This window comes from Cuculus canorus, chromosome 2 (genome assembly GCF_017976375.1).
Source record: "Cuculus canorus isolate bCucCan1 chromosome 2, bCucCan1.pri, whole genome shotgun sequence".
Classification (NCBI taxonomy): Eukaryota; Metazoa; Chordata; class Aves; order Cuculiformes; family Cuculidae; genus Cuculus; species Cuculus canorus.
The window spans coordinates 135,293,737-135,314,318 of NC_071402.1; the positions used below are offsets into that span (position 1 = coordinate 135,293,737).

Consider the following 20,582-nt stretch of genomic DNA (forward strand, 5'->3'; position numbering starts at 1 on the left):
GTCACTAGGGGTCATCCAGGTAGGCCATGGGGTTACTTGAGGTCATCCAGGCAGGCCCTGGGGTCACTAGGGGTCATCCGGGCAGGCCCTGGGGTTACTTGAGGCCATCCAGGTAGGCCCTGGGGTTACTTGAGGTCATCCGGGCAGGCCCTGGGGTTACTTGAGGTCATACAGGCAGGCCCTGGGGTCACTTGAGGTCATCCAGGCAGGCCCTGGGGTCACTTGAGGTCATCCAGGTAGGCCCTGGGGTCACTTGAGGTCATCCAGGTAGGCCCTAGGGGTTACTTGAGGTCATCCAGGTAGGCCCTGGGGTTAATTGAGGTCATCCGGGTAGGCCCTGGGGTCACTTGAGGTCATCCAGGTAGGCCCTGGGGTCACTTGAGGTCATCCGGGCAGGCCCTGGGGTTACTTGAGGTCATCCAGGTAGGCCCTGGGGTTAATTGAGGTCATCCGGGCAGGCCCTGGGGTTACTTGAGGTCATCCGGGCAGGCCCTGGGGTCACTTGAGGTCATCCAGGTAGGCCCTGGGGTTAATTGAGGTCATCCGGGCAGGGACTGGGGTTACTTGAGGTCATCAAGGTAGGCCCTGGGGTTACTTGAGGTCATCCAGGTAGGCCCTGGGGTCACTTGAGGTCATCTGGGCAGGCCCTGGGGTCACTTGAGGTCATCCAGGCAGGCCCTGGGGTCACTTGAGGTCATCCAGGTAGGCCCTAGGGGTTACTTGAGGTCATCCAGGCAGGCCCTGGGGTCACTTGAGGTCATCCAGGTAGGCCCTGGGGTTAACTGAGGTCATCCGGGCAGGCCCTGGGGTCACTTGAGGTCATCCAGGTAGGCCCTGGGGTCACTTGAGGTCATCCGGGCAGGCCCTGGGGTCACTTGAGGTCATCCAGGTAGGCCCTGGGGTCACTAGGGGTCATCCAGGTAGGCCATGGGGTTACTTGAGGTCATCCAGGCAGGCCCTGGGGTCACTAGGGGTCATCCGGGCAGGCCCTGGGGTTACTTGAGGCCATCCAGGTAGGCCCTGGGGTTACTTGAGGTCATCCGGGCAGGCCCTGGGGTTACTTGAGGTCATACAGGCAGGCCCTGGGGTCACTAGGGGTCATCCGGGCAGGCCCTGGGGTTACTTGAGGCCATCCAGGTAGGCCCTGGGGTTACTTGAGGTCATCCGGGCAGGCCCTGGGGTTACTTGAGGTCATACAGGCAGGCCCTGGGGTCACTTGAGGTCATCCAGGCAGGCCCTGGGGTCACTTGAGGTCATCCAGGTAGGCCCTGGGGTCACTTGAGGTCATCCAGGTAGGCCCTAGGGGTTACTTGAGGTCATCCAGGTAGGCCCTGGGGTTAATTGAGGTCATCCGGGTAGGCCCTGGGGTCACTTGAGGTCATCCAGGTAGGCCCTGGGGTTAATTGAGGTCATCCGGGCAGGCCCTGGGGTTACTTGAGGTCATCCAGGTAGGCCCTGGGGTTAATTGAGGTCATCCGGGCAGGCCCTGGGGTTACTTGAGGTCATCCGGGCAGGCCCTGGGGTCACTTGAGGTCATCCAGGTAGGCCCTGGGGTTAACTGAGGTCATCCGGGCAGGCCCTGGGGTCACTTGAGGTCATCCGGGCAGGCCCTGGGGTCACTTGAGGTCATCCAGGTAGGCCCTGGGGTCACTAGGGGTCATCTGGGCAGGCCCTGGGGTCACTTGAGGTCATCCAGGCAGGCCCTGGGGTCACTTGAGGTCATCCAGGTAGGCCCTAGGGGTTACTTGAGGTCATCCAGGCAGGCCCTGGGGTCACTTGAGGTCATCCAGGTAGGCCCTGGGGTTAACTGAGGTCATCCGGGCAGGCCCTGGGGTCACTTGAGGTCATCCAGGTAGGCCCTGGGGTCACTTGAGGTCATCCGGGCAGGCCCTGGGGTCACTTGAGGTCATCCAGGTAGGCCCTGGGGTCACTAGGGGTCATCTGGGCAGGCCCTGGGGTCACTAGGGGTCATCCAGGCAGGCCCAGGGGTTACTTGAGATCATCTGGGCAGGCCCTGGGGTCACTAGGGGTCATCCAGGTAGGCCATGGGGTTACTTGAGGTCATCCAGGCAGGCCCTGGGGTCACTAGGGGTCATCCGGGCAGGCCCTGGGGTTACTTGAGGCCATCCAGGTAGGCCCTGGGGTTACTTGAGGTCATCCGGGCAGGCCCTGGGGTTACTTGAGGTCATACAGGCAGGCCCTGGGGTCACTTGAGGTCATCCAGGCAGGCCCTGGGGTCACTTGAGGTCATCCAGGTAGGCCCTGGGGTCACTTGAGGTCATCCAGGTAGGCCCTGGGGTTAATTGAGGTCATCCAGGTAGGCCCTGGGGTTAATTGAGGTCATCTGGGCAGGCCCTGGGGTCACTTGAGGTCATCCAGGCAGGCCCTGGGGTCACTTGAGGTCATCCAGGTAGGCCCTAGGGGTTACTTGAGGTCATCCAGGCAGGCCCTGGGGTCACTTGAGGTCATCCAGGTAGGCCCTGGGGTTAATTGAGGTCATCCGGGCAGGCCCTGGGGTCACTTGAGGTCATCCGGGCAGGCCCTGGGGTTAATTGAGGTCATCCAGGTAGGCCCTGGGGTTAATTGAGGTCATCCGGGCAGGCCCTGGGGTTACTTGAGGTCATCCGGGCAGGCCCTGGGGTCACTTGAGGTCATCCAGGTAGGCCCTGGGGTTAATTGAGGTCATCCGGGCAGGGACTGGGGTTACTTGAGGTCATCAAGGTAGGCCCTGGGGTTACTTGAGGTCATCCAGGTAGGCCCTGGGGTCACTTGAGGTCATCTGGGCAGGCCCTGGGGTCACTTGAGGTCATCCAGGCAGGCCCTGGGGTCACTTGAGGTCATCCAGGTAGGCCCTAGGGGTTACTTGAGGTCATCCAGGCAGGCCCTGGGGTCACTTGAGGTCATCCAGGTAGGCCCTGGGGTTAACTGAGGTCATCCGGGCAGGCCCTGGGGTCACTTGAGGTCATCCAGGTAGGCCCTGGGGTCACTTGAGGTCATCCGGGCAGGCCCTGGGGTCACTTGAGGTCATCCAGGTAGGCCCTGGGGTCACTAGGGGTCATCTGGGCAGGCCCTGGGGTCACTAGGGGTCATCCAGGCAGGCCCTGGGGTTACTTGAGGTCATCCAGGCAGGCCCTGGGGTTACTAGGGGTCATCCGGGCAGGCCCTGGGGTCACTAGGGGTCATCCGGGCAGGCCCTGGGGTTACTTGAGGTCATCCAGGTAGGCCCTGGGGTTACTTGAGGTCATCCAGGCAGGCCCTGGGGTCACTAGGGGTCATCCGGGCAGGACCTGGGGTTACTTGAGGTCATCCAGGTAGGCCCTGGGGTCACTTGAGGTCATCCGGGCAGGCCCTGGGGTCACTTGAGGTCATCCAGGTAGGCCCTGGGGTCACTAGGGGTCATCCAGACAGGCCCTGGGGTTAATTGAGGTCATCCAGGCAGGCACTGGGGTTACTTGAGGTCATCCAGGTAGGCCCTGGGGTCACTTGAGGTCATCCAGGCAGGCCCTGGGGTCACTTGAGGTCATCCAGGTAGGCCCTGGGGTTAATTGAGGTCATCCGGGCAGGGACTGGGGTTACTTGAGGTCATCCAGGTAGGCCCTGGGGTTACTTGAGGTCATCCGGGCAGGCCCTGGGGTCACTTGAGGTCATCCAGGTAGGCCCTGGGGTTAATTGAGGTCATCCGTGCAGGGACTGGGGTTACTTGAGGTCATCGAGGTAGGCCCTGGGGTTACTTGAGGTCATCCAGGTAGGCCCTGGGGTCACTTGAGGTCATCTGGGCAGGCCCTGGGGTTACTTGAGGTCATCCGAGCAGGCACTGGGGTCACCAGGGGTCATCCAGGCAGGCCCAGGGGTTACTTGAGGTCATCTGGGCAGGCCCTGGGGTCACTAGGGGTCATCCAGGCAGGCCATGGGGTTACTTGAGGTCATCCAGGCAGGCCCTGGGGTCACTAGGGGTCATCCGGGCAGGCCCTGGGGTTACTTGAGGTCATCCAGGTAGGCCATGGGGTTACTTGAGGTCATCGAGGCAGGCCCTGGGGTCACTAGGGGTCATCCGGGCAGGACCTGGGGTTACTTGAGGTCATCCAGGTAGGCCCTGGGGTCACTTGAGGTCATCCGGGCAGGCCCTGGGGTCACTTGAGGTCATCCAGGTAGGCCCTGGGGTCACTAGGGGTCATCCAGACAGGCCCTGGGGTTAATTGAGGTCATCCAGGCAGGCACTGGGGTTACTTGAGGTCATCCAGGTAGGCCCTGGGGTCACTTGAGGTCATCCAGGCAGGCCCTGGGGTCACTTGAGGTCATCCAGGTAGGCCCTGGGGTTAATTGAGGTCATCCGGGCAGGGACTGGGGTTACTTGAGGTCATCCAGGTAGGCCCTGGGGTTACTTGAGGTCATCCGGGCAGGCCCTGGGGTCACTTGAGGTCATCCAGGTAGGCCCTGGGGTTAATTGAGGTCATCCGTGCAGGGACTGGGGTTACTTGAGGTCATCGAGGTAGGCCCTGGGGTTACTTGAGGTCATCCAGGTAGGCCCTGGGGTCACTTGAGGTCATCTGGGCAGGCCCTGGGGTTACTTGAGGTCATCCGAGCAGGCACTGGGGTCACCAGGGGTCATCCAGGCAGGCCCAGGGGTTACTTGAGGTCATCTGGGCAGGCCCTGGGGTCACTAGGGGTCATCCAGGCAGGCCATGGGGTTACTTGAGGTCATCCAGGCAGGCCCTGGGGTCACTAGGGGTCATCCGGGCAGGCCCTGGGGTTACTTGAGGTCATCCAGGTAGGCCATGGGGTTACTTGAGGTCATCGAGGCAGGCCCTGGGGTCACTAGGGGTCATCCGGGCAGGCCCTGGGGTTACTTGAGGTCATCCAGGTAGGCCCTGGGGTTAATTGAGGTCATCCGGGCAGGGACTGGGGTTACTTGAGGTCATCGAGGTAGGCCCTGGGGTTACTTGAGGTCATCCAGGTAGGCCCTGGGGTCACTTGAGGTCATCCAGGCAGGCCCTGGGGTCACTTGAGGTCATCCAGGCAGGCCCTGGGGTTACTAGGGGTCATCCGGGCAGGCCCTGGGGTCACTAGGGGTCATCCGGGCAGGCCCTGGGGTTACTTGAGGTCATCCAGGTAGGCCCTGGGGTTACTTGAGGTCATCCAGGCAGGCCCTGGGGTCACTAGGGGTCATCCGGGCAGGACCTGGGGTTACTTGAGGTCATCCAGGTAGGCCCTGGGGTCACTTGAGGTCATCCGGGCAGGCCCTGGGGTCACTAGGGGTCATCCAGACAGGCCCTGGGGTTAATTGAGGTCATCCAGGCAGGCACTGGGGTTACTTGAGGTCATCCAGGTAGGCCCTGGGGTCACTTGAGGTCATCCAGGCAGGCCCTGGGGTCACTTGAGGTCATCCAGGCAGGCCCTGGGGTCACTAGGGGTCATCCAGGTAGGCCCTAGGGGTTACTTGAGGTCATCCAGGTAGGCCCTGGGGTCACTTGAGGTCATCCGGGTAGGCCCTGGGGTCACTTGAGGTCATCCAGGTAGGCCCTGGGGTTAATTGAGGTCATCCAGGCAGGGACTGGGGTTACTTGAGGTCATCCAGGTAGGCCCTGGGGTCAATTGAGGTCATCCGGGTAGGCCCTGGGGTTACTTGAGGTCATCTGGGCAGGCCCAGGGGTTACTTGAGGTCATCTGGGCAGGCCCTGGGGTCACTAGGGGTCATCCAGGCAGGCCCTGGGGTTACTTGAGGTCATCCAGGTAGGCCCTGGGGTTACTTGAGGTCATCCGGGCAGGCCCTGGGGTCACTTGAGGTCATCCAGGTAGGTCCTGGGGTTAATTTAGGTCATCCGGGCAGGGACTGGGGTTACTTGAGGTCATCCAGGTAGGCCCTGGGGTTACTTGAGGTCATCCAGGTAGGCCCTGGGGTCACTTGAGGTCATCTGGGCAGGCCCTGGGGTCACTTGAGGTCATCCGAGCAGGCACTGGGGTCACCAGGGGTCATCCAGGCAGGCACAGGGGTTACTTGAGGTCATCCAGGCAGGCCCTGGGGTCACTAGGGGTCATCCAGGCAGGCACTGGGGTTACTTGAGGTCATCCAGGTAGGCCCTGGGGTTACTTGAGGTCATCCGGGCAGGCCCTGGGGTCACTAGGGGTTATCCAGGCAGGCCCTGGGGTTACTTGAGGTCATCTGGGCAGGCCCTGGGGTTACTTGAGGTCATCCAGGTGGGCCCTAGGGTTACTTGAGGTCATCCGGGCAGGCCCTGGGGTCACTAGGGGTCATCCAGGTAGGCCCTAGGGGTCACTTGAGGTCATCCAGGTAGGCCCTGGAGTTACTTGAGGTCATCCAGGTAGGCCCTAGGGTTACTTGAGGTCATCCGGGCAGGCCCTGGGGTCACTAGGGGTCATCCAGGTAGGCCCTAGGGGTCACTTGAGGTCATCCAGGTAGGCCCTGGAGTTACTTGAGGTCATCCAGGCAGGCCCTGGGGTCACTAGGGGTCATCCAGGCAGGCCCTGGGGTCACTTGAGGTCATCCGGGTAGGCCCTGGGGTCACTTGAGGTCATCCAGGTATGCCCTCGGGTTACTTGAGGTCATCCGGGTAGGCCCTGGGGTCACTTGAGGTCATCCGGGCAGGCCCTGGGGTCACTAGGGGTCATCCAGGCAGGCCCTGGGGTTACTATGTAAGATTTATGTCTTTCTTCTCCAGTCCTGCTCCTATAGTACTCTCCGGCTTTGCATTTGTTTTATTTTAGCCAGTTCACTAATATCAGTTTCTCTTCCCCTCCTTCTGTCTATTATGCACCCGGCCTTCCCAGCTATTGGTATGCAGTTTCTGTTCTCCTGTAATCTGCACTGGCAGCTGTATACCCAAGCCCCAGCAGCTGCTGGTCCCTGGGCCAGTCAAAACACGTGCAAGGGGCTGGCAGCCAGGTCCCAGGAGAGCCAGGGCTGTCGGTGGGAGCAGAAACATTCTGGTGCGGAGAGGCAGGGAGCCTGTGGTGTGGTGGTGGCAGGCGATGTGTGCAGGAGTAAGCTGAGGATGTTCTCTGGCACACAGTTAGCATGGTTAAGGTGGGAAGGACAGTTGCAGCTGGGTACCGATAACCCTGTGATGGAAAACCTGCCTTACGCTGTTTGGCATGAGTAATTCTGCTGATTGCAGTTAGTAAAGGACTTAATACCACTTGCTATGTTAATTTTTACACTAGTTTATATAGTTTTACAGATTCTTACCTAATCCAAGTGAACTTCTTTGCTGTTACAGCAAAGGAGCAGCTGAATAAATACTGCACTGTGCTGCAGAATTGATGGATAGGTGAGTCTAGCTCAAACTTTGACGTGTATATATGTGCACAGAAAAATAAGAAAATACGGAACAAGGTGTTTGTATGACAGAATTCATTTTGCTGCTATTGTTTAAAGTGGTATTTCAATGAGTTTCTTTGCAATTCCAACAAAATCCAATGAAAGCTAAAATCTAGTCATATTAAAATCACTCGAGAGTTTCCTCATTTTAGAAAGATGGCCTTTCGATTTTCTCTGGAATAGAAATGCAGGTTTTTTTAGTTTTTTTTTCCTACCAGAGAGACTTGAGCTTTATTATAGTTACTGTGTTTAATAAGCTTAACAAAACTCCTAAAAATGAGGACACTTGATACTGGCAGTTGTAGCTATAAGATTCTAGAACATGCAGATATGTTCCATGGTGATGTCTTAAACTGTGTCAGTGTTTGGGGGAGCAGGGCTGTCACTAAAATACCCACTTGTTCTTTGGCAACTGGACAGTCTGATAAAAGGAACAGTGCTGAAAAAGGAGGGAGAGGTGCCATTCATATCCTCCCAGAAGCTACCTAAATGGGCTGGGAGTTGAATTTGCTCCTCTATCTTGCCTTTATGAAATATAAAATTATGTCAGAAAATTAGGTTGTAATACTGCATGAGATAAGAAAAGCAGAGAAGCCATGGAAAGAAAGCCAGTTTCTGAAATAATCAGGGTGCTATGACGTTCCTCCTTCTTCCAGCCCGCTCAGACTGTGCCTTCTTCCCTGCAGGCCAAAGAATTCCAGGGCCCTGGATTGCTAGGCAGTACCTTCCCAAAGGACTGAGGCACAGTGCGGTTGCCGTAAAGGAAGCAGAGAAGAAAAACAGGAGATCAGGTTAGCTTATTGTTACCTATAGAGAGCATGCCTAATTTGCAGCCACTCATATCTCTTTTACTGTATTAAATCTAATTAATGTAATGGCTCTGATAGATTAAGGAGGGAAAGTACGCTGTTTGCTTCTCACTCAGATCACACTGGCGGGGTTAAAATCTGCAGAAAAGGACAAGTCATAGAATCATAGAATCACCAGGTTGGAAAAGACCTCTTAGATCAAGTCCAACCATTCCTATCTGCCACTAAGCCACGTCCCCAAGAACCTCGTCTACCCATCTTTTAAATACCTCCAGGGATGGTGACTCAACTACCTCCCTGGGCAGCCTCTGCCAGCGCCCGATGACCCTTTCTGTGATTTTTTTTTTTCTGATATCCAGTGAACTTCCCCTGGCACAGCTCGAGGCCATTCCCCCTTGTCCTGTCCCCTGTCACTTGGGAGAAAAGGCCAGCTCCCTCCTCTCCACAACCTCCTTTCAGGTAGGGAGAGCAATAAGGTCTCCCCTCAGCCTCCTCTTCTCCAGGCTCAACAACCCCAGTTCCCTCAGCCGCTCCTCGCAAGACTTGTTCTCCAGCCCCTTCACCAGCTTCATTGCTCTTCTCTGGACACACTCCAGAGCCTCAACATCCTTCTCGTAGCGAGAGGCCCGTGGTATTTTCTGAAACCCAGCTCTCTAAACTAGCCAGAGGTTTCTTCCATTCATCCGCTTGGGTTTCCCAGGGGTCGAAGCCCGCTGGCAGTGCCTCTTTTCTCGAGTTCATCGCCGTTACGGTGTTAAACCGACAGGGAGGACGGATCGGGAATCTCTGCAGAGGTCCAAGCCCGCTGACGGCTCTCGTCCCGGCTGGATCCTCCCGCGGGCTCCCGCAGGCTCCATGCGGGGCGAAGGCTTAGACTAAGTGACCTGTCCCGGGTTTCACTCGCAGGAAACGCTTTGGGAGCATCACCCCGTGGGGCGAGGGGGCACGGCGGGACCCCCCGCCCCGCTGATTCAGCCCTTCCCCTCCCACCGCGAGGGAGGGAGGCGGCCCGGGGAAGCCGCCTCAGTCCTATAAAGGGCGAGCGCGGTGGCGGGCGGCGCCGCTCGCTGCTGGGACCTCGCCATGAGCGCTGGGCGCCGCCTCGCGCTACCCGCGCTGCTGCTGCCGCTCGCCTGCGCCGCGCTGGCCCCGCGCCCCCTTACAGGTAGGAGCGGCCGCTCGGCGGGCCGAGGCCGCCGCTGCCGTGGCTCCAGCCGCTGCCGTGGCTCCAGCCCCTGCCGCCCGTGTCTCCCGCAGAGAAGGAGCGCGCCTGCCTGCTGCCCCCCGAGGACGGGCCCTGCCGCGCCCTGGTGCCGCGCTGGTACTACGACCGCTACACGCAGAGTTGCCAGGAGTTCACCTACGGTGGCTGCCACGGCAACGCCAACAACTTCCTCACGCTCGACGACTGCGAGAAGAGCTGCTGGACCGTCAAGAGTGAGTCTGGGGGCTCCCCCCTTCAGCCCCGGGGGAGCCCCGCGTCCCGCAGGATGCTGGAGGGACCCGGTGGGAGCGCTGCTTCCCGCCCCGTCTGTCCCTCCGGTGCGCTGCCACTTCTTGGTGTCAGTTCCATGCAGGGAAACCAGAGCGAGTTGCCTGTGGAATTGAACTATTCGTATTTTATATGTAAACTAATAGTATACCTACTTATTAATGCATCAGATTCCTGCTGTAAATCTTACCCAACTTTTCTAAAGAATGCAGGTAGTGGGACGAGCTGGGACTCGACTGCGCCTGGAGCGACAGTGTTCTATCTCCTGTTTCAGTATAGAATCATAGAATAGGTTGGGTTGGAAGGAACCTTAAAGATCATCCAGTTCCAACCCCCCTGCCACTAGACCAGGCTGCTCAAAGCCCCATCCAACCGCACCTTGAACACCTGCACGGATGGAGCAGCCACAACTTCCCTGGGCAACCTGTGCCAGTACCTCACCACTCTCATCGCGAAGAAATTCCTCCTTATGTCTAGTGTAAATCTGCCCTTCTCAGGTTTATACCCATTCCCCCTAGTCCTATCACTACAAGCCTTTGTAAACAATCCCTCCCCAGCTTTCTTGTAGCCCCTTGAGGTACTAGAAGGTCACTATAAGGTCTCCTCGGAGCCTTCTCTTCTTCAGGCTGAACAATATGTGAGTGTGAAGGATTAATTTTACAGAGGATGAAATCATTCTTGTTACAGAAGTGCCCAAATTATGCCGGATGGAGGCTGATGGAGGACCTTGCAGGAGTCATCTAAAAAGATATGCCTTTAACTTGAGCTCGATGAGGTGTGAGGAGTTCATCTATGGTGGCTGTTACGGAAATGGCAATAACTTCAGGGATTTGCAGTCTTGCGTGGACCACTGTTTGCCAGAGAAAAGTAATGGTTGTTCCAAAGTTTTAATAAAGTAGATGGTTTGAAAGTGATATGAAGATTATATTCTGTTTTATATTTTCCTCTGGATACCCATGCAGTGGTATTTTTGAAGTCTTCCATGAAGCACACATTTATAATGTCTCCAGATTTACATGTGTCATTTGTCTCAACTTTCTGTTACTGAAAGAGCGGAACGTTGTTTTAATTTAGTATTGTGACCTTAAGTATTCCTATGGCCATACCAAGTCGATCTCTTGACTTCAAGAGAGCTGTACCTGTGTAGTTTGAAGGGAAATAAGGTTGGAGATCTGTGTTGAGGCAGATGTATGAGATTTGTGGCAGTCACATTCAAGGCAGTGATATCCTGCTGGAAAACAGAACTGCCTTTCTGAAATTCAGGGCTGAGGGATGGTATTTATTAGGTGGCTTGGGTTTTCTGCACTTACCAGCTCAGCTGATTAAAATATTTTACCTGACATGACTGTTCACCTTCTCTCCACACTAATTTTAAATAAGAGAAGTAGTAATTATGAGCGGATGACTATAGCTGAATGTTGTCATAAACACCAGATTAATGTCTAGTGCAAGACAGGATATTTGAAAAAGAGAGATCTACCAGAATTATAAAAGCTGTCAGTGACTAAGTTTTATTAGTGTTTGATGAGACAGTTACTTTTAGGTTGATGGCAGATTGTCGACATTTTCTTAGGTGAATGCTGAACTGTTTTTAATTACTCTGTTGCATAGCCAATAAATTGGTAAAGGGTCTCCAGCAAGAAAAGTAAAACTTTATTGAGCCAAAATGAAACATGATTCTTAAAAGGAAAGTGATAGTCTTGTACTAAATGCTGAAAGTGGGCAGGATTTGCTGGAAAAATTGTGGCAAGGATAAATAGAAAAGTGCCCTTTTTTCCTTTACAGCAGTAGTTCACTGCAATTATTATTCTGTTTCTGTATATTCAGAATAAGACTTAGGTCAGAATATGTAAATATCTCTGCTGTTGTATGCAGGACACCACAAATGGGGAAAACTGATGGATTTCACTTGTGGGAAGGTAATCCAGTTTTCTGGGATTGTCTGGGTTTTTTTCTCAAATTCATATCTCAGAGGAATAAGATGTAGTAACTCTCTGAAGTCATCAGTAATGGTCATGTCAGTTGAGTGGGAACAAGAGCTGTTTAAATACAAAATTTATTGCAGGGTAAATTTTAAGAAGCCAGGCATAGAGACTGCATTTCTGTAATTTGTCTTTCTCTTTCTACTTTTTTTCTTTTTTCCTTTTTTTTTTTTTTTAAGCTGGTCCCTTGTTGTGCTATAGCCCGAAGGATGAAGGATTGTGTTCTTCTTCTGTCAGTCGCTATTACTATGATGCCAAAACTAAATCATGTAAGGAGTTCAAGTATACTGGCTGCGGTGGAAACGCCAATAACTTTGTTACTGAAATGGATTGCAACAATATCTGCAGGAAAGGTGAGTTTATTGTATTTCCTCACTCACAAGCAGATAAAGCCATCTAAATACCAGCGACAGGTGTTCACAGCATTCTTTTTCTCACCTTGCTTTGCTACAAGTGTATGCTTTTTGGAATTTGAACAGAAAGTTTTCAAAGGCAGGGAAACTGAGATGCAACACTAAATCATTGTAGCAAGAACACAGTAGGATGTGATGTAGTTATACCATTTTTGAATGTTTAGAGAAGGGCACACAAAAGGCTGATGAACTTACTAGTGCCCACAAGGAATCAGTGTTTAAACGATTCAGTACCAGCCTGAACACTAATTAAGGTATCATTTTCTTCTAGATATTTTTAGGTAGGATTAAAGTGAGTTGTGGGATCAATTTACTTTTTTCTTTCATGTTTTTAGCGGTTACATCCTCCCTTGATTCCCTAATGCCTGTTCCCGTTTCCCGTTACCATTACTAAAGATTTCTACCCTATCAGTTGTGTGAAGTCAACTGTTTCTGTGGCTGTGGGGGAAGGGTTGTGAATGATAATTGATTTTTCTTAGTAGTTTTATTCAAATCAACTACTGTCTGTGCTTGTGAGTCAAAATAGTTGTAGTTTTGCCTGCAGTCTTAAGTTCTTAACAGCTATTGCAAGGTTGAATGCTCTAGTTTAATTCATTTGATATGTAAATTAATGGGAGAGAGAAAAGCATAATTAGATATTGATTCCCACAGCATTCAGGAAGCAAACATAGCACAATATTTCAAAAATTGATACTAATGGGAAAAAAAATTAAGGCTCTATCTAGCACATACATTGGCATGGGGAAATAAATCCAGAAAGTGGCTCTGATTTAAGCATGAGATATGCACAAGGTCCAAGTACTTCAGCATTTAAGATGCGTGGTCAGAAGACTTAAAGTCAGGAGATGATTCTTCAGTTCTGCACCAGAGATCCAGGGCTGGGGTGGGGATTGCACCCCAAAACCAGTCCTTAGAAGTAAAAATGTTGTTTGCCAGTTAGTCATGACAGCGATACTTCTGTAGTGACAAGTCTGAGTGCATCTCTGCCATTCTACTATTATGAGAGAGTCTAATAGCATGCTAAGTCCATCTGAGATGCTTGTGATTATCTAATTTGCATCTATAACTCCCTGGGAAATGGTAGGGCCCGGCTCCAGCCCAAGTGTGCAAGACAGAGGAGGAAGGAAACTGCTTCTTCAGCATCTTGCCTCCACACTCTGTCCCTGCCCATGCCCAACCTGAGGTTTCTCCCCTCCTCACTCATCTTATGGAAGAAAGAAGGAAACACTATCTGTCTCCTAACTAGAGCACCAGATAGCCATAACATAAAGGTTTGGCTATAAGCTTTTTTTCACTAGCTTGTGAATTTCATAATTCAGTAATGCTTGGTACAGCCAAAGCCGCCCATAGTTAAGGACATAATCAGTGCTAATTAGTGTTGTGCTATACATAGTCATTTCTGTAGCTTGGGAGCGTACAGCAACATTAAGGAAATCTTTAAGGCAACTTAAGCCACTCCTTTCTTCCCACTCCCATAATTCCTCCTCCAGCATCTTTCCTGTTACCTTTTGGTTGAATTCAGTTGACCTTCCCTGTGCATATGAAACTGCTGTTTGAACTGATCTATAGCTTTTGGAGGTTAACGGTTTCTGATTAATTTCATTAAAAAGGTTTATATTAGAAAAAGAAATAAATACATTGGGGTAACAGCAAAAGGATTGGGAACTGGCCACGGGGACTTTGCCTGCAAATAAACGGGAAGCATGAAGACAAAAGGTTTTTAGTTGGGTTTGCAAAGGACTTGTTTTCTGAACTGCAGTCACACATTTCATTCAGCCTTCATAAGTATATCTGGAGATAACCACAACTGTCTTTGGCCCTTCTATGGCTTCTCTATGAGATTCAGTTATGTGCAGAAACCCAAATAATTTTACCTTTATCTCCCACAAGCACTATTTGTATTTTAGGCTTTGGCCCAGTTTTGTTCAGGGAAATGCAGTAGCGTTTTTTGACAGAGCAGTGTGTTTACTTCCATTCTGCTGTCACTGCAGGGCAGCTAGAAAAGACTTTGATGCTTGCTCAGGAAAAGAGCAGCCAAGTAGGATTCCAGTGCCAAAGTTAGATGCATTGGAGACCTAGGAGTGTGTGAGAAGAGGGAGTCCAGAACATATTTTACAGTTTTTGATGCTTTTTGTTACTGGATCAACTGCTTAAATAGCATAATGTTAAACAAAAAAAAACAAACAAAAAACCCAAAACAAACAATAAAGAGTGGTAACAGTTTCATCATACTATTTCCCTAACTGCTTCTTTTGTTTTCTTAGCAGGAACGCAGAAAGCAAGAATCAACAAGCCAACAAATGTATTCCGCAGAAAAATGATGAGAAAGCTGATTAAAAAGCCTCAGATATATAACCCAAAGTCTTAAAGCTGATGTGCACTTGGGTGTTTTAAACACTTTGATTTGGTTCCACTTATTTCTTTTGTAAGATAATTTTCATACAGTTTTATACATTGACACAGTTCTGTCTTTCAGAACTGATTATTTCCAGCTTACTTTATGAAAAGAACTGCATTTAATAGAAGAGGAGTGAACCCAAGTTTGGTTCTTCTGTTCTGTTGTCTTTGCAGTAATACTTTGACAAAGCCAAAGTATTTAGATTCCATGTTTTTTTATGGGGGAATGTTACTACTACCTTGGGAGAATATTTCAGCTGTTATGAAACAATTTAGATTTGAAAAATCAATCATCTCTTAGTTTAACTAAGGACACTACAAAGCTAAATCTCTATGGGTTTTTTGGGCATCCTCTGCTTGCTAAAGAAAAGGAAGCTTTCAAAAGTGTGTCCAGAGGTTTGTTGCTCTGCCATTTTACATACTTTGGCACTATCATTTAAGTAGACTGTCCTTAACACTTCTGTTCATAGTCAAGGCTTTCAGAAGCCTTTGCAACAGTAAAAAAAGTATAAACTTAGTTCTGGCCCTTCTCACAAGAAGAAAAATGGGACTAAGGATACTTTAATAAACACTCTGACAAAGGCAATGAATAAGCTACTTGAGTATTGAAATGAAAATGTAGACATTACTTTTTCATGACATTTGAGATTTCTGCTAAGTTACACTCCAGATCCTTGTATGGCATAAATCAGCATATTTTTATTGATTTTAATGGAGTTACACTGATTACATCTGCTGAGGATCTTGATATTTGTGTTTATTTGTGCAGAAACTTCTGCAGATCTCATTTAATCCCTCTTTAGAGGCACTGTTGTATTTCTTATGGTAGATTATGATAGTATTGCACCTTCTTTTGTTTTTATGATTTTGAGCCATGTCTGAATTTTAATTAATTTCACCTGTGATATTTTCTAAATATGAATTCACAAGTAATGTTAATAAAATGGTTTTGGGAAAAAAAAAAAGAGCGCATGTTCTGTCATTTGCTTCTGTTAATTATCCTGAATTAGTTGTATACACCAATATATGCAATGGAACCTGTTATTTACTAATTGACACTCTAGAGGAGTTTAGTTGTCTCTTAAATAGTTTCCTTATGCCGATGAGGTCTTTATTTCAGAAAAGACAGTAAATTGCATTGATGTCATTCATCCCCAACAGTTTTTATGGCTCAGCTGGCCCTCCCACAAGTGCTGCTCTCAAAGGGGTGCTTAGCAAAGCTGATTGTTGCTGGGTGGGTCTCCTGTTTGTTGTTGAACTACCTGAAGAGTTTTTCCACGTGTAGTGGGCTATTTGTTAGGAAGTTTTAGGTGTGCCTTATTTCCATTTCAGAGAGGGAGCATAGTGAGAAAACTAGTCAAGACCTGTTTTTCTTACTGTTTTTTCTCTCACTGCTGGGTTTTCAATTAAAGCAATCAGCTATGCTTGCCATAGGCTTTCTGCCACTCGATTTCTGGTTCTTGATCTCAAAAACCTTCTTATTTCAATTAACCTGTCACTTAGTGTGCACAAAAGCATCCTTTTTGAAAATTATCGGCAACTAGTGTTGCAGTTTTGAGTGTTTCTTCCATACCAAACCTCTTCTCTGGTAACTGGCCTTCAGACAGAAAGAGAAGCAGCCTAACAACCCTTCCCTTGGGCTGTGGATTTTGGCCATGCTGCTTAGAGCAGCAGTCCAGAGTGTGCCGCTGAATATTTTTTTCACTCCTGGTGCTATAATGTGGCGGACTCCAGCTGCGTTTGTTGGAGCTTTGTGACTGTGGCTTAAAAAACCCCATGCTCTTTTCAGAAGTCAAAGTTCAATTTAAACCTTGTTTTTCACTGTAGAGGATGGGCATCTTTTAACAGCATCACTGTAGGGTATAATCTCTGGTAATATATTTGAGAAACAGATTATTACTCTTTACCTCTGAGATTTTGGCTTTTATAGGAGTATCTTGGGGTGCAATACAAAAGCGGACCTGGGATTTAAAGGGAGCCCAAAATCTGAGGGCATCTCCATCTCACTTTACTTTTCTACCTGGTCACACATCATGATGAACTTTGGGCTGTGCAATGCCCAGCTAGTGTCCTGGAACGGATCCAAGATTTTGATCATCTGCTCATACCTTCTCAGGGGTTCAGTGAGAGCTGTCTTGATGGCTCCATCCAGGACACTGCAGTAGCCACTGCCAACCCCTTACTATGCAGCGGCTCCACATCTTTTCTTGCATAAAAGCAATTAAAAGTTTAAGGGATTACTGCTAGGGTAAATCTCAGAGGCTTGGCTTTTAATCCCTTATGTACCTGAATCTACCCTATCTACCCCAGAAATTTAACCAAAACCATCCATAATACTTGCAGGGTCTCCTGGTGAGCAGACTGTAGAGTATTCTGGAGGACTAGGAGGAAGAGGGCCGGGCATGGAAGTTTCTTTCAGTCCCTTAGTGATGCTATTCCACTTTGTATAAATTTTATCTTCTTTCCAGATAAATGCCTTCATAATTTTTTTTCTAAGAAGAATTTCAGTCACCACTGTGCTGCTTTGCTTCGTGTTCTTATGTTACTCTAATATCTCTCCAAACTCCTGTGGCTTTGACTAATTGTAAAAATTCTCTATGATCTGCAGCATTTTATATGACTCATGACTTACTTCCTTTTTCAGTTTGCTGATGAAACAACACTGGCCCAAGGTTGGGTCAATTGTTAGCATTTTGCCACGTTGAAAATTAACACAGCCCATACCATCCTGCAAATTAACTTACATTATAGTAGCCAGTGTCCAGCAGCTGGTATCATGTGTCACAGCACCAATTTCTACTGCTGAGGAGGGAAGCAGTGATTATGATTGGTTGGGCTCATCTTGTCTTGCATAGGCAAGCTGCCACTGAGACTCCTGACTAGTGATTTGCATGGGACAGTCATACCTGCTGCTCAACAGTCGTTGCTGCAATAAGCAAATTGACTAAACTCCATTGCAAATAACATCACTGCTCTTTAACTTTCCATTGCAACCCATAATTCCAAGTTTTTTTCTTAGTGATATCTTGTTAAGAACTGTATCAAAGACTATAAAAATCAAAATCAGCACTGATTCTTCATCCTTAGTCTGTGGCAACACTCAGGGAATTGCTTTGTAAAGAGTTGGAGAGTTGCTTCTTCATTATATTTTGGTGGGAATTTAACTACCAAAAAGGGAAAAGAAAAAAATGTGGAAACCTCTAGATTTTTATTGATAACCTAAATGATGGCAAGCGAAATTTCACCATTTTAACAGTGATTGGCCCCAATGATAGATTTTCTCACGCTTCTATACTTTAATAGCAAAAGGACAATGAGTTTGGCTTGCATCCCCGGAGTCAGATTTCACTACCAGAGCTGTCCTCTATTCATTCTTGTCATCTGAGGAGATGGAAAATGTGGAACATTGATTTAAAAAAAAACCATAAATCTATATTTAGATGCAATAGGGCACATTAAAAAGAAAAAAAAAAAATAAAAAGGGAAAGTCCCTGAAGTTGTGTTTCAGCTCACGGGTGAAAGATTGTGTCCTCAAGCTTAAAGTCATCTATACTGCTGGGGGCAACAGTTCTGGATTCAGGGAGTGACAAGAAATATGTTTTGGATAAACAGGATGAATACAGTCCAGCTGTGGTTATGTAAATCTGGAAGAACCACATTGTGGATGTGCCAAAATTAATATGCATTTACATTAGTGTTACTGAAAGATAAATCTGCCTCATTATCTTTCTAGAAAGCTTTTTATTATTATGCATGACTAGCCCTGCTGATAATTAGTACAGTCATACTTGCTTCTGTTGAAGTGAGTCTAATTTTTCAGTGTATGGTGGTCCTGTGGGGTAATGTCTATCATCTGATAAATTACTTAATTATTGAGGAAAAGAGGTGTTAATCATAGTATATAAAGCCTAATGGAACAGCAACGATATTGAAAATCAACGTAAACAAGATGCGTAAAAGCATGCTGTTTGAAGTATTAGCAACTGATGTGATCATGAGTTGTGATTTCCAAATAAATACCAGCGAAATGAGCATTCCCAGCTCCTGTCTGAACTATTCATAAAAGACAGATAATTCAGTCAAATTAAAGACTAATTTATGAAATATTAAACATTGTACCTATTATGTGGTAGTAAAATAAATCCCTTTTAATGGAGATTCCCTTTGCCCTGGCAGCACTGACCATAATTTCAGATGAATGTGGACAAAACAGATGCTCTTCCAGACGCAGCTGGTTAGGTGCTTTTGTGTCATGGGTTTTAAGTGCAGTTTGAACTCAAAAGTGCATCACATCATCTCCCTTGGTGGGGCTGAACGTCAAGCTGGGGATAATACAGTAATATTAGGCCTCATTTTTTGTCATGATAGATCCTTCTTAAAGGCCTTAATATATCAACTACAAGGTTTGGGTTTTTTTTTTCTTCATATAACACTGCCAGCTGAATTACAACTTTTTTTTCTCAGTGAGCTTTCTTGGATTCGACTTACTACCCACTAAGCAAGTGTGCAGCATCTTTTCTAGGAGGACAATGAGTGATAAAAATTTTTAGAGCTTACTATGAAATGCAGTAATAAAACTCTTAGTAACTAAGAAATGCACATGAACAATATTCTCTATAGGGTATTTTCCTCTATGTGTCAGAAGCAAGATAAAGAGGATAGATTGTACTAATAAAAGATATTTAGGGCCTCAGGAGAGTAGAGGGTGAAAAATACGCCTCATTATCAAACAAGGAAATAGCTTTCCATCATCAGAGTATTTTTCAACATGAAAAATCTTGAGTTTTGCTGATGTTAAAAAAACTATACTTTATAAAAATACCTCCAGTAGGAAGTAGCAAGATTATCAAGACTTTTATTCCCCTATTTTTTCTTTCTAAAAGCAGGAGGGAAGTTTGCTGAGAAAAACGGTGATAACAAATATTTTTTGCTCTCTGTCATGGATTCAGGCTACTGCACTGGAACACAAGAAGCCTGTATAATTCTTGCTGTGCAGGCTGAAGGGACTCTAGCATGAGTCCAAGGCCTGAGGTGAGTCCAAACACTTTGATAACCTCCTTCAAGTGCAGAAATTTGATCTTGCATAGAGCAGTTTTCTCCAACAGCAGTACATATGTCTGCTGTACCTGAGTTCTTTGTCAATTTTCATCACTGTGTCTAAGCAAACAAACAGAGGGTAAGCAAAAAATTCCTGACCTTTATTTCAGCACCTGCACAGTTGCTGGATGAATGATGTGAATGATTGTGTGCTCTGGTGGGGCAGTAGGTTCCTTTCCAGTGGGAAAGGAAACTAACTCATTTCTGTACTCCAATATGTCTTCAAGTAGAAATAGTACCAAAACTGCTATGAATCCTATTAGATAAAAATGCTGAAAAATATCTATTTTAATATTAAAGGCATTTCCTTGATTAGGTTTTACCAGGTTTTGTTACTTTCAATTTTTCAAGACTCTTCTTTTAAAATCTAAAGCAATGTTCAGATACATAAAGATTGTTTTTTATTGAAGGAGGAATTTTTTAAATCTCCTTAGTTTGGTTTACAGTCATCAGATAGTTGGAATATTCAATCTTCTGATATGTATGTTAGTAGACACCTGTTCTAAATATCACTTCTGTACTGGCAATTAAACTGATTTCTTTATCCGATCTTATAGAGCAATTTTGCACCCCTGTAGTGTGAATTAATCTAAACAGTACTAAAATAAAACCATTCGGTATGAATCACAGTAATTTCTAATTCTCATAGGACTATCTAAAGCTACAAACACCTGAAAAAAGGTAACTGTGTAGAGCTCACTGAGGTAGAGCTCACCTCATTTTGTTTTTCAATTTTATAGTTGCATTTTAAAACTGAGACCAAAAAAAGGTTACAGACTGTACTCCACAGTTACACTGATGGAGAGGTGTTCTTCATCTCCAAATGGACAATAAAGAAACTCTTTCTAAGCCTATGACAGTGGAGCTGACAGAGAATCATCCAACTCTTTATTGCCTCATTTTTGAATGAGGCCAAACTATACTAACCCATAGTTAGTACTGCTATCCCCAGCAGACAGAATTTTACCTTTGAATGCGATAGAGAGTACTCAGTAGCATTTAGAATTCAGATTTTATTCTTTGAAAAGCTAATTCTAGTTTTTCTCAGTATATTAG

At 47.9% G+C, this 20,582-nt stretch overlaps 1 protein-coding gene across 2 annotated transcripts; it reads left to right on the top strand.

Annotated features, from left to right (window-relative positions):
- Positions 1-9,154: 9,154 nt before the first annotated feature.
- TFPI2 (tissue factor pathway inhibitor 2) lies at positions 9,155-15,386 on the top strand. 2 transcript variants are annotated; one of them, XM_054060488.1, is made up of 5 exons: positions 9,155-9,310; positions 9,403-9,582; positions 10,325-10,504; positions 11,799-11,972; positions 14,297-15,386. In XM_054060488.1, the coding sequence occupies exons 1-5, from the start codon at positions 9,229-9,231 to the stop codon at positions 14,398-14,400; spliced, it is 720 nt and encodes a 239-aa protein (XP_053916463.1). In that variant the 5' UTR covers positions 9,155-9,228; the 3' UTR covers positions 14,401-15,386. The 2 variants fall into 2 exon arrangements, with proteins under 2 accessions (XP_053916463.1, XP_053916464.1); XM_054060489.1 differs by having other exon boundaries at positions 14,300-15,386.
- Positions 15,387-20,582: the final 5,196 nt, after the last annotated feature.

Excerpts from the sequence above, each read along its gene's own strand:
- TFPI2 (XM_054060488.1), top strand. The coding sequence starts at position 9,229 with ATGAGCGCTGGGCGCCGCCTCGCGCTACCCGCGCTGCTGCTGCCGCTC. Across the intron at positions 9,311-9,402 it reads GGCCCCGCGCCCCCTTACAG|AGAAGGAGCGCGCCTGCCTG; the intron begins GTAGGAGCGGCC and ends TGTCTCCCGCAG. Across the intron at positions 9,583-10,324 it reads GAGCTGCTGGACCGTCAAGA|AAGTGCCCAAATTATGCCGG; the intron begins GTGAGTCTGGGG and ends TTCTTGTTACAG.